Source organism: Oncorhynchus keta, chromosome 12 (genome assembly GCF_023373465.1).
Source record: "Oncorhynchus keta strain PuntledgeMale-10-30-2019 chromosome 12, Oket_V2, whole genome shotgun sequence".
Classification (NCBI taxonomy): Eukaryota; Metazoa; Chordata; class Actinopteri; order Salmoniformes; family Salmonidae; genus Oncorhynchus; species Oncorhynchus keta.
The window spans coordinates 12,376,162-12,389,803 of NC_068432.1; the positions used below are offsets into that span (position 1 = coordinate 12,376,162).

At 43.3% G+C, this 13,642-nt stretch overlaps 1 protein-coding gene across 8 annotated transcripts in view; it reads right to left on the minus strand.

The window, feature by feature from the left end:
- The window catches only part of LOC118391007 (peripheral-type benzodiazepine receptor-associated protein 1-like), a 172,902-nt gene that overhangs the window by 13,467 nt on the left and 145,793 nt on the right, over nucleotides 1-13,642 (minus strand). For 5 of the 8 annotated variants that reach the window (XM_035781907.2, XM_035781905.2, XM_035781902.2 and 2 more), the window contains 6 exons: nucleotides 12,675-13,544; nucleotides 12,269-12,371; nucleotides 11,058-11,200; nucleotides 10,669-10,837; nucleotides 5,783-5,851; nucleotides 5,190-5,237 (listed from right to left, as the gene is read on the minus strand). In XM_035781907.2, coding sequence (XP_035637800.1) covers nucleotides 5,190-5,237; nucleotides 5,783-5,851; nucleotides 10,669-10,837; nucleotides 11,058-11,200; nucleotides 12,269-12,371; nucleotides 12,675-13,544 — 1,402 coding nt within the window. The remainder of the gene's footprint in view (nucleotides 1-5,189; nucleotides 5,238-5,782; nucleotides 5,852-10,668; nucleotides 10,838-11,057; nucleotides 11,201-12,268; nucleotides 12,372-12,674; nucleotides 13,545-13,642) is intronic. The other 3 variants (XM_035781904.2, XM_035781909.2, XM_035781906.2) reach the window with 3 other exon arrangements.

Here is a 13,642-nt window from a genome sequence, read left to right on the forward strand (position 1 = left end):
TAGCGGGCTGTCATGTGCCTTTTACTGAGGACTGGCTTCCCTCTGGTCACTCTACCATAAAGGCCTGATTGGTGGAGTGCTGCAGAGATGGTTGTCCTTCTGGAAGGTTCTCCCAGAGGATCTCTGGAGCTCTGTCAGAGTGACCAGCAGGGTTCTTGGTCCCCTCCCTGACCAAGGCTCTTCTCCCCCGATTGCTTAGTTTGGCCTGGCGGACAGCTCTAGCAAAGTACTGGTGGTTACAAACTTCTTCCATTAAAGAATGATGGAGGCGACTGTGTTCTTGGGAACCTTCATTTTTGGTACCCTTCCCCAGAACTGTACATCAACACAATCCTGTTTCAAAGCTCTACGGACAATTCCTTCAACCTCATGGCTTGGTTTTTGCTCTGACATGCATTGTCAACTGTGGGACCTTATATAGACAGCTGTGTGCCTTTCCAAATCATGTCAAATTAATTGAATTTACCACATCTGTTTTCTATTTTCAATCAATTTGCAAACATTTCTAAAAACCTGATTGATGAGGATATTTTTAATTTCATCCATTTTAGAATACGCCTGTAATGTAACAAAATGTGGGAAAAGTCAAGGGGTCCGAATGCACTGTACATACATCTATTAACAGAGTTGGCTCCACTTCCAGGATTACAAGCTATCTAGCTAGTTACCTTGAAGGTTTTTCGGATTACCTGATGATAATCTGAGGAAGATCTGTAACTTGATGTCACTCTGATGTTGAAAGCTTGTCTCGGCAGAAATGTTAATTATTTGTATTATTCTTATTGGGAGTGGCGGCACGCCACTGCTAAATTAATATAGGATTAATATAGGAGAAACACAGGCAGACCTTGGTGGCAGCAGGATAAGGCATGAGACAGATTTAGAGAGGTCGCATGTTAATGATGTCATCAAGTGTAATGCATGGGTCGTTCCACAAAATGAGTCCCTTTGATATTGTAAGTAGAAATTGTGCACCAATATTGCATTTTAAAAGATGGTTATATATTACATGAAGTGTCCTGTAATATAGACCACATGGAACATTCGATAAATCAGATATTTTATATGAATTAAGACTTTCTAGTGCCAAATTCAGCATTTTGACATGCCCCTGGGCAGCCTCTGTTACTTCTAGGAATATTTCCACCCACTTAACCATAACATTTCTCCCAAGTTTTCACCATCACTGTAAAGCCCTAGTTGTTTGGAAGCTAAGGAATTGCTTGTATTAATGTCTACATTTGTATGACAAGCATTTTCCACTATAGACATCTTAATGCACACTTTTAAATTATATCAAATGAACTGAAAATAACAGTTACAAAAATTATATATAAAAACAATATTATTCCATAAAATATATATATTTTTAGGGATGCATGATATATCGGTGAACATATCGGAATTGGCCGATATTAGCTAAAAATGCCAACATTTGTATCTAGTTTAACGCCGATGCTAAAAAACCGATGTCAAAGCTGCCATGCCTATAACGTTGGTACATGACGTAATGACGCCACGTAAAATTTTGCGCTACACGTGCAACACAGCATTCCTAACCTAGCCCACAATGTCTGCTGTGTGGATCAAGCAGTCAACAAGTCGAGCAGTCATATGAAACAGTAAGAAAATTTCAGCGAGACAACTCAAAGGCGGAATCCATTAAAGCCAATATAATGGAATTCATTGCCCTTGACAATCAACCATTCTCTGTTGTGGGTGATGTTGGCTTTCGCCGACTGGTCAAGCACCAGTACACACTACCAAGTGTGCTATTTTTCAGATGTTGCCCTACCGGAGTTACACAGTAATAGCGTCACTGCTATTAGCTTCACGACATACATAATACATACATACTATGGAACGCCGTTTGGGTCTTTGTGCATCAAAAAGGATACAGTAGCACTGTCAAAGTAGTACAAAAAAAGTCTGCAAACATGCAAACACCGGCCACGAACGATGCATTTACAATACCATGTTGGTAATAAAGCATAATTTGTTCGACAGCAACTTCTGAAAACAATGACCAGTAGAAACTGCAGTCATGTTCATTATTCTTAGCAATGATTTAGGAATCCTTGTAAGTATTAGCTAGGTTGCCACTTGTTGTTCGTCCACTGAAATTAAAATCCATTTAATGAAAAAAAAATAGCTATCCAGCTACTTAACCCTGTTGCCCAAAGTTAACGTTATAAGCAGCCAGCTAGCTTCATCTGGTTAGTGAGGCTCGACCGGACCAGGTTATGTGCTGTGAAGCTAGCCACAATAAGGATTGGGCACAATAGTGGAATTTGCGGTTTGCCTTCAAAATAAATGTATGTCATTGACAGTGATGCAAATGAATACAAATAGTATAATTATGCCATACTTTTATTTTGAAGGCTAACCAAAAAAATCCACTATTGTGGCGAATCCTTACTGTGGCTAGCTTCACATGGATGGGTCCAACCACCATTAATCAAATAAGAACTGTCTTATAAATTAGGGTTATTTTAGATGATGGCACCTAGCTATGTAGTTAGCTAGCTAACTACATCTACTGAAACAGAATGTCATTTTGCTATGTTTTCGGGGAAAAACAGTGTTTGCATCCATAAGCTATCTAGGCACTGCAGGTGCGCGAGGCAACTTTACCAGCAATCATAGCATACGTATTGATGCATCGTTGTGACATATGAAATACGAGTGATAGTTATTACACATTGATTACACTATGTAAAAAACGTATGAATGCGTTAAGTTATTATGTGACGTGCAGTCATATTCAGATCCTGATTGGTCAACAAGCTTATTTGACAAGTCAAATAGTATTATTTTGACACGTCAAATAGTGTTATTTGGACACGCAAAGACCCAAACGGTGTTCCATAGAAATCCTGGTTGAGAATGAAACGACAAGAAATTAACAACGAAACAGCACAGCAAGTAAGTGAAAGAAAATAGGTTTTGATTATTTTTTACTGGTAATGGGGACATACGTAAATGCCAACAATTTTTTGGGGGGGTCAGTGTGGTGTGTAACCTTTATTTAACTTGGCAAGTCAGTTAATATCAAATTCTTATTGACAATGATGGCCTACCCCGGCCAAACCCGGATGACGCTGGGCCAATTGTGCGCTGCCCTATAGGACTTCCAATCACGGCCGAATGTGATAGAGCCTGGATTCGAACAAGGGACTGTAGTGACGCCTCTTGCACTGAGATGCAGTGCCTTAGACCGCCGCGTCCATGTGTGTGTGTTAAGCATTCTAGTACAATTAAATAGTTAAGGCCCCTAAAATTTTAAATATCGGTTATCATTTTTTTTTGGGGGGCAAGGAAAATATCACGATATTTTCGGTACTGGCCAAAAATGTCATATCGGTGCCTCATTATATTTTTTTTATTGAGTACTAATGTTACTGCTCCACAACAATACATAAATATACTGACCAAAAATATAAAAACACAAGATGCAAAACTTTCTAAGATTTTACATCAGTCAATTGAAATAAATTCATTAGGCCCTAATCTATGGATTTCACATGACTAGTAATACAGATATGCATCTGTTGGTCACAGATACCTTTTAAAAAAGTAGAGGCGTAGATCAGAAAACTAGTCAGTATCTGCTGTGACCACCATTTGCCTCAGGCAGCGCGACACATCTCCTTCGCATTGAGTTGATCAGGCTGTTGATTGTGGCCTGTGGAATGCTGTCCCATACCTCCTCAATGGCTGTTTGAAATTGCTGGATATTGGCGGGAACTGAAACACACGGTCATAGAGCATCCCAAACATGCTCAACGGGTGACATGTCAGGTGAGTATGCAGGCCATGGAAGAACTGGGACATTTTCAGCTTCCAGGAATTGTGTACAGATGGGGCCGTGCATTACCATGCTGAAACTTGAGGTGATGGAGGCACAACAATGGGCCTTAGGATCTCATTACGGTATCACTGTGCATTCAAATTCCCATCGATAAAAGGCAATTGTGTTTGTTGTCCGTAGCTTATGCCTGCCCGTACCATAACCCCATCATCACTATGGGGCACTCTGTTCAGTGTTGACATCAGCAAACCGCTCTCCCACACAACGCCATACATGTGGTCTGCAGTTGTGAGGCCGGTTGGACGTACTGTCAAATTCTTTAAAACAACGTTGGAGGCGGCTTATGGTAGAGAAATTAACATTCAATTCCCTGGCAACAGTTCTGGTGGACAATCCTGCAGTCAACAGACCAATTGCCAATTCTGGCATTGTGTTGTGTGACAAAACTGCACATTTTAGAGTGGCCTTTTGTTGTCTCCAGCACAAGGTCCACCTGTGTAATGATCATGCTGTTTAATCAGTCTCTTGATATGCCACACCAGTCAGGTGGATGGATTATCTTGGCAAAGAAGAATTGCTCACTAAGAGCGATGTAAACAAATTTGGCCAATTTCTAGGATCATTTATTTCAGCTCATGAAACATGGGACCAACAGTTTACATGTTGCATTTTTATTTTTGTTCATTGTACATAGAACTTTGTCCTTGAAACATTTTATTGAAATACTGTAGAATTCCATTAATTCCTATGGAGGACTGCTCCTTCTGGGGAGTGCTAATATAGCGTACAGTGGCTTCAAGCTTCTCATTGGCCATTACATAGCATCAGCAATCCACGGTTTATACACATTATTGGTGTCGAAGCAGGTGAGCTGGTTCTACTCCTTTTGGACATTTCCTGGTGTTTTGGTCTGTTACCCATAGATAGACAGGCTAAACATGTTATAACAACTTACATTTTTGTGTGATTCCTGTTACACATAACACTATTCTATTCCCCCAGACGCAAGGCGATTTCTGGCTGATTTAAGATGAAAGATGATGGTCAACTATGTTACTTTATTTGACACTTACTATATAAATGGGAAAACATGTTTTTTATTGAACATGTGCTCTTGATGGCAGATTGTAAACAATTGGTGAATGTTTTTTTGCACAAAGTTACACTACCCAAAAGGTACTCATTTCATGGATCGACTCACTTGCAGGTATCAGGTGGAGGCTAGAGCAGTTAGAGAAACGTTTAGAGAGGTCTCATAATGATGATGTCATGTGTATCTTGTCTAATACATGCAGGTTTTCAGTCGATGCTAGAGCGGGCATCCCTTCATGCTTGTGAGGCAGAAAGAGAGAGAGCCAATGATGGATACATTACAAACCTTGACTGGAGGATTCTAAGCTATCCTCCCACATTGCAGTAGACTCAACTGGAAGAGTAGATAGGGATGGGAGTGGGGTAGGGTAGGGTGGGGAGAGAGAAGCAGGTTAAAGCATTTCACTCTGGTCCTAATTGGCTCTGACACACTCAGTAGTACAACCAAACCAAAACGTAGAAACCAAAGCCAACCCTAGAGAGAGCAGCCTGAGGCCAGATATGATATCAGACAGTCACACAGGAGTAGACAGAGGCACAGATAGATGAAGGAGATCAGAGGTGATGCTGAAGAGTGGGACCGCACTGAAACTATGGCAACTCTTATATCCAAATGCTTTAACCATGCATATAAGTGCATTAATAAAAGTGTTAGGCCTAATGTTCAACAACAAAAAAACGACCTACTACATCTCAGTCTATGGCAGATCATTATAATGTTCTGTATATTTAATACTGTGAATCCACAAATCCCCTCTGGTCAGTGAGCAAGAAGGAGTGTAATAGAGAGAGAGAAAAAGGCAGACCAAGGGAAGAGTGGGCAAGAGGGAAGGAGAAAGGAGAGAGAGAAAGCCAGTCAGCAGCGACAGCGAGACACACCTTTCTTGGATCGTCTCGGTTTCGGCGGTGGGACAGGCCGACGCGGAAGCTTTGCATGTGAGCGAGTGCCTTTATGGAGTTTTAAAAAGGGAAACCAAATTTGAAACCATAAAGAAAAACACAGACAGACAGAGACACCAAATCGTGAAGAAGCAGACCAGACAAGAGACAGAATGAGTTTTGAAGGCCGTAAAAAGCCATTTTAAAAACCAACCAACCAATAATAATAAAAAGCGAACAGAACACAGCAGGTGAGACCAAGTGGAAGTGAAAGGGCTAAAACATCTGCAGAGATCATTGTGGGGGAACGATAAGCAGGAAATAGAAACACATTGTTTGTCAGCTTGATCTAGTTGGCAGGGTGGGTAATGCTGTGTGTGGTTCCTGAGGGTGTGTGTGTGCGCCTGTGTGTGTGTTTGTGGGGGTCCAAAGCAATTCGCCCCCAGAGCTAAAGTGAAAAGTGATTTGCATGACACAGAGTCGATGAAAAACTAAAAGAGAATTAGGCTTGGCAAAAGCTGAAGCTGGGATGATTATCCTAAAACAGTCAGTGACACAATCAAGTCTAAGTGAAGACAAACTACGAGAGCATACAAAGCAGATAGGCTGAACTACAGAGGGGTATCCTATGAATCAGGTTTGAAGAGACAGTGAGGTAACTTTGGTTAACTCTGAGTTCAATGTGGGATAACCAGTCATACGAATGTGGCTCACTTTTTAGTCAGGTACAGTGGGGAGAACAAGTATTTGATATACTGCTGATTTTGCATGTTTTCCTACTTACAAAGCATGTAGAGGTCTGTAATTTTTATCATAGGTACACTTCAACGGTGAGAGACGGAATATAAAACAAAAATCCAGAAAATCACATTGTATGATTTTTAAGTATAAAATAAAATTGATTTGCATTTTATTGCATGACATAAGTATTTGATCACCTACCAACCAGTAAGAATTCCGGCTCTCACAGACCTGTTAGTTTTTCTTTAAGAATCTCTCCTGTTCTCCACTCATTACCTGTATTAAATGCACCTGTTTGAATTTGTTACCTGTATAAAAGACACCTGTCCACACAATCAAACAGACTCCAACCTCTCCACAATGTCCAAGACCAGAGAGCTGTGTAAGGACATCAGGGATAAAATTGTAGACCTGCACAAGGCTGGGATGGGCTACAGGACAATAGGCAAGCAGCTTGGTGAGAAGTCAACAAATGTTGGCGCAATTATTAGAAAATGGGAAGAAGTTCAAGATGACGGTCAATCACCCTCGGTCTGGGGCTCCATGCAAGATCTCACCTCGTGGATCATCAATGATCATGAGGAAGGTGAGGGGAGGGATCAGCCCAGAATGACCATCTGGATGATCCAGAGGAGGCATGGGAGAAGGTTATGTGGTCTGATGAGACAAAAATCTAGCTTTTTGATCTAAACTCCACTCGCCATGTTTGGAGGAAGAAGAAGGATGAGTACAACCCCAAGAACACCATCCCAACCGTGAAGCATGGAGGTGGAAACATCATTCTTTGGGATGCTTTTCTGCAAAGGGGACAGGACGACTGCACCGTATTGAGGGGAGGATGGATGGGGCCCATGTATCGTGAGATCTTGGCCAACAACCTCTTTCCCTCAGTAAGAGCATTGAAGATGGGTCGTGGCTGGGTCTTCCAGCATGACAATGACCCGAAACACACAGCCAGGGCAACTAAGGAGTGGCTCTGTAAGACCCAGCTCAAGGTCATGGAGTGGCCTAGCCAGTCTCCAGACCTGAACCCAATAGAAAATCTTTGGAGGGAGCTATACGGAAAGTCCGTATTGTCCAGCAACAGCCCCGAAACCTGAAGGATCTGGAGAAGGTCTGTATGGAGGAGTGGGCCAAAATCCCTGCTTGCAGTGTGTGCAAACCTGGTCAAGAACTACAGGAAACGTATGATCTCTGTAATTGCAAACAAAGGTTTCTGTACCAAATATTAAGTTCTGTTTTTCTGATGTATCAAATACTTATGCAATAAAATGCAAATTAATTACTTAAAAATCAATGTGAATCACAATGTGATTTTCTTGATTTTTGTTTTAGATTCCGTCTCTCACAGTTGAAGTGTACCTTTGATAAAAATTACAGACCTCTACATGCTTTGTAAGTAGGAAAACCTGCAAAATCGGCAGTGTATCAAATACTTGTTCTCCCCAATGTATATTTCTATGGTAACGAGTCCTCCAGAACAAACCTGCTCCGAGGCAGGCTAACTCAGGGATAACTCTACTTATCCTGAATGAAGATTCCCTCCCTCTCGCAAAGATTGCATTATCATCCCCTTCATTTGAGAAAGACGGATTAAAGATTTTTTAAATCAAATATTTTTTTGTGTGTAAAAGAAAAAGCAAAATGTTAAAATACCAAGTCATTTAGTAATGACAGAAAACATTTGAAACTTCACGCACAGTAAAACTTTCGTATGACAAATACAATTATTATGATACAATTTAGAGGTCGACCGATTAATCGGAATGGACGATTAATTAGGGCCGATTTCATGTTTTCATAACAATCGGTAATTGCCATTTTTGGACACCGATTATGGCCATTTACATTGCACTCCACGAGGAGACTGCGTGGCAGGCTGACTACCTGTTACGCGAGTGCAGCAAGGAGCCAATTTAAGTTGCTCGCTAGCATTAAACTTATCTAATAAAAAACAATCAATCTTAACATAATCACTGGTTAACTACACATGGTTGATGATAGTACTAGTTTATCTAGCTTGTCCTGCTTTGCATATAATCGATGCGGTGCCTGTTAATTTCTCATCGAATCACAGCCTACTTCTCCAAACGGGTGATGATTTAACAAGCTCATTCACGAAAAAAAGCACTGCCGTTGCACCAATGTGTACCTAACCATAAACATCAATGCCTTTCTTTAAAATCAATACACAAGTATATATTTTTAAACCTGCATATTTAGTTAATATTGCCTGCTAACATGAATTTATTTTAAGTAGGGAAATTGTGTCACTTCTCTTGCGTTCTGTGCAAGCACAGTCAGGGTATATGCAGCAGTTTGGGCCGCCTGGCTCGTTGCGAACTTTGTGAAGACCATTTCTTCCTAACAAAGACCGTAATTAATATGCCAGAATTGTACATAATTATGACATAACATGAAGGTTGTACAATGTAACAGCAATATTTAGGCTTAGGGATGCCACCCGTTAGATAAAATACGTAACGGTTCCATATTTCACCGAAAGAAACGTTTTGTTTTCGAAATGATAGTTTCCGGACTTGACCATATTAATGACCTAAGGCTCCTATTTCTGTGTGTTATTATGTTAGAATTAAGTCTATGATTTGATATGGCAGTCTGACTGAGCAGTGGCAGGCAGCAGCAGGCTTGTCAGCATTCATTCAAACAGCACTTTCCTGCATTTGCCAGCAGCTCTTCGCTGTGCTTCAAGCATTGAGCTGTTTATGACTTCAAGCCGATTAACTCCCGAGATTTAGACTGGTGTAGCCGATGTGAAATGGCTAGCTAGATAGCGGGGAGCGCGCTAATAGTGTTTCAATCAGTGACGTCACATCACCCGCTCTGAGACGTTGAAGTAGTTGTTCCTAGATTTTATTGATGTATTATATTAAGTTCAAATAAAAGCGTTCATTCAGTATTGTTGTAATTGTCATTATTACAAATAACAAATCTATATAAAAAAAAAATCGCCTGATTAATCGGTATCTGCTTTTATTGGTCATCCAATAATCGGTATCGGCATTGAAAAATCATAATCGGTCGACCTCTAATACAATTATTTTATCGATAGGAGTGGGAAACAAGGTGCTTATGCATTGATAAGCACACCAAAGAGGCATTTGCAAGATAACTTTTGCTTCATTTTGATTTCGGCACAAATTAAAATGTGGCACTGACTTTCCCATTAATAAATGCTTCAGCATTGTCTCAATGAAGAGTTCGGCATTCGACTAACAACGTGGGATATGCACGTGCAGTTACAAGCCTGCTAGAGTTAGCGGCGTGTATATGGATGAAGCCTGAGCTGGAATATGAGGATACCTGAAGCTGGTTAGCTTTAGAAAACCCTGAGTAGATCTTGCTTTCTCAGTAGGATACCCCTCAGATTATATATTTTCTTCCCGTTTTGAATTTAATCAAATAGTGCAATTTGTCCAGTTTTGTTAATTCTTACAAAGTAAATGGGTCAATTACAGTAAAAAGTTAATCGGTGAAATGAATGTTTTCCATTAACTAAGACGCAGCTGCTGTTTTACCGGTTGTGAGGCTTTCCCCCAACAGATTGTGGTGAAGAAAGACTTTTGCTTTCATTTCAAATTATTCAACTATGAAGTACAGTATATTATCGAGTCACAGCTGGTTGATTTCAAGACTAGTAAGAGAGGAGTAAAAAAATACAAATAAAAATGGAGCATCTGTTGGCAGTCATGAAACTCACAACATCTGATACTTCACCCTAATGGTCATAGCTACAGTACTTCTGTATTGCCATTTTTACTTTCTTTCACTTCCACTCCACAACAAGAACAATGGAGATTTCATTAAAACAAAACGACAAAGAACCTACCCACACCTGCTGAAAAGTGTTAGACCGCAGTTGGTGCATATTTTAAAGTGAAGTGTACAGGCTGACAACATCAATACAAACCATTGAGCTGACACCAAACAGAAAGAATAATACAATTAAAATGTACTTGATTGATTGTTTGATTACATGGGCAGTGGGTAACTTGGATCAGAGAAGGGCCCTGTTAAATTGGACACTTGTGGAATGAACCCTGCTGGGATTGGCTGTTGATATGATTGACAGATGTAAAACCCTTTGATGATTGACTGGTGCTGTTACTGACAGTTGTGCCTACCTATCTTCTCCATGTTTGCGTGGGTAGACAGGAAGCCCTGCTGCAGGAGTGTCTCTCTGGTCTCCTCATCCTCCACCTGAATCTCAGACACCATGTTACACGGTACGTAACCGTGACGACCGTTCAATTCGCCGTGGTAGAACCCGTCTGAGTCTTTATCTCCGTAGATCTGTACAGGAAAATGGAGGATGGGGAAGGTGAAGAGAGAAAACAAGATGGCTGCCGTTAGGTTGAGCTATTACTGTCTTAACTTATCAATAGAAGAAACGTTTTGCCTTGAACAGCCTATAATTAATGATAGATTAGATGAGAGAGTGTGTAAAACATGGTGCTAGGGATATCACTATTCCAGCAGGCAATACTATCATTTTAACCAGTTGGGGCCATACCTTGATGATCTGTCCCTCTCTGAAGGGCAGTTCCTCCTCAGCAGCATCAGGGTTCGGGGACATGTTAACCGGGTCGTAGGGGAACAGCGCTACAAAGATACGCACCTCGTTGTCTCCTATAGGCCGCGCAGGCTCCATGCTCTCTTCATGCAAACACACAAACAGATCCGACATTATTTGGAGCAACAGCTAGCCTAAGCATTGCGGTGCATACACCTGGATTTGCCTGGTCACACACACCCACACACACCCCCCTTGCCCACACCCCCACAGTTCTCGAAATCCACATGGAAGAGCCCACTCCCACTCTGTTAAAATGTGTGTTTTGTTTCGGGTCCCCAACAGGCTTGGGCCAGTTCTGACTGCATATGTGTGTATATGGATGTGGGTACACAGACCTGCCAGTCACTGCGCCCCCTTATGATGAATTCAGACGTTTTTGTGGCCCCCACCCCCATTAGAGTTGCCCATCACTGGTCTATGTGATGTAGGGATCAAGATGACTGATTACCTAGACCTATATGCAGGCCTATAGGGCAGTGTAGGGAATGTGAACTGCTGTAGTTAACTAGGACTTAAGCTGCACCAATGAGACAAGGTTCGATCTCATTAGGAGGGATCAGCCCATCTGTATGTAGCAACAGTCAGACTATAGGCAAGCAGAGCAGAGCTGACAGGAAGAAATAGACCACATTCATATCCTCTGTCTGTATAGATATCTGGAGATACTGTATGTGAGAACAACATCTTCGCTGATCCCTCCCTCCCTCTCTAGTGTCGTGGGGGCGTACGTGCAGAGCGCATGTGTGTGTGTCCTATGTAGGTCTCTGCACGTTCCTTGTTCTTCCACCTGCCGCTGAGAATAGCAGAACCAGCTTGGTTGGTTTCACTGTGGGCTAATCTAGGGTACTATTTTCATGGTTGTCTCTTCCTCTCATCCATCTCATGTCATGACGAGCCATTTTGAAGTTAAGCCGGTTCTAAGCTTACAGGCCATCTCTCGCTCTCCCCAATCACCCTATCCCCCCCACACACACACAAACTCGTAATCTAACATCCTGGTGTCTTTCTCAGAGAGACAGAGACAGAGACAGGCAGACCGACAGAGGCAGAGAGAGAGAGAGAGGAAGAGAGAGATAGATCGCAGAACAAGAGAGACAGAGATAGAGAGAGAGAGCGCTCGAGGGGGGGGCGAGGAATGAGATTCTGACCATTGAGCTCCTGCCTGGCCTCTGCCCTGGTCAGCTTAGGAGAGAGCTCAGCCTGTCCGCTCCACCCAGCACTAGCCTCCATCGACAGGTCTCTGCCAGGCTCCTGGTCAACATAAACACACACAGACAGTCAGTCAGAGAGAAAGACAGCAGCACATAGGACAATAACTTGCATTCAGGTTGTACAGTAAGGGACTGCAGGGTTATAGACATGAGTAGTATGCAATAAGGATCAGGTGGTTTTTCAGGTTGAGTCTGGAGAAGCATCGGTGCCGTCAGACAGACAGACAGACGCTGGGATCTCAGATAAAGGGGACATGCGACGCATGACAAGCCAACTACACAGACGCCGGTAGAGAAGAGGGAATTTAAATACAGCCACGGGGTACAACGAGTGAGAACACACCCATTCTGCTGCAGCAGCTGCAATGGCCTGGAGGGCAGGTTTTCCCCGGCGCAGGGCCAGCGTGAGGGGGTCAGGTGGTGACCCCTCCACCCACCACTCAGAACTCATCTGCTCCACCACCACCTCCCCGCGTTCCCCGCGGTCATAGGTCAATGGATCCTCCTCGTCAGTCCCATACTCAATGTCGATCTCTGCTACCGAGCCCACAGGGGACTTGACCGTCCGAACGGTCTTGCTGACTAGGTAGGAGCATGGTGCGTGGCCGGTGGCCTGGGACGTTAACGCAGCGACCGCCATCTGACTCCGTAGCAAGGCTTCTCTTCTGAGCCTGTCCCCTAGCCCGCCTACCAGGGCAACCGTCCCCACTCCGTTCCTTCCCCCACTGCTGTGGACCTTCTGGGGGGCCTGACGCACCCACATCTCCTTACTGGGCCCGAGGACCAGCTCCCCCTCCTCAGGGTAGCTGATGCTGTCTACTCTGTCTGCGTAGTGGACCCTGTGCTGGGGCCGAGCCCTGACAACAGCACCACCACCACTGTGTCTGGGTAAAGGCTCTTTGGCTTCAGCTCTGCTGCTGTGGTGGTGGTGGTGGTGGGGCTGGTCTCGGGTTCTGTGGTAGTGGGGGTCATCGGGGTGGAGGTGTGTGCGGCTGGGCCTGGCTTGGGACTGTCTTCGGTGGCGACGGTGATTATAGTCCTCGTCCACGCTGTTGTCCTCTTCATCAGTGACCTCTGGGATGCTGAACAGGTGCTTGTTGAGGTGATGATGACCGTGATGGTAGTGGTAGGCCTGAGCCTGGGCCTGTGGAGGAAGCTTCAGGATACTCTCCAGAATCTCCTCGTCACTGTCTGGCACCTCCCACTGGTCTGGCTACAGGGGTCATGGGTCAAGGGTCACAGAGGAGAGGGTGTCACAGGTTGAAGGTAAGAGGTTGGATGTAGGAGATGGAGATAGGAGTTCAGGAAGGA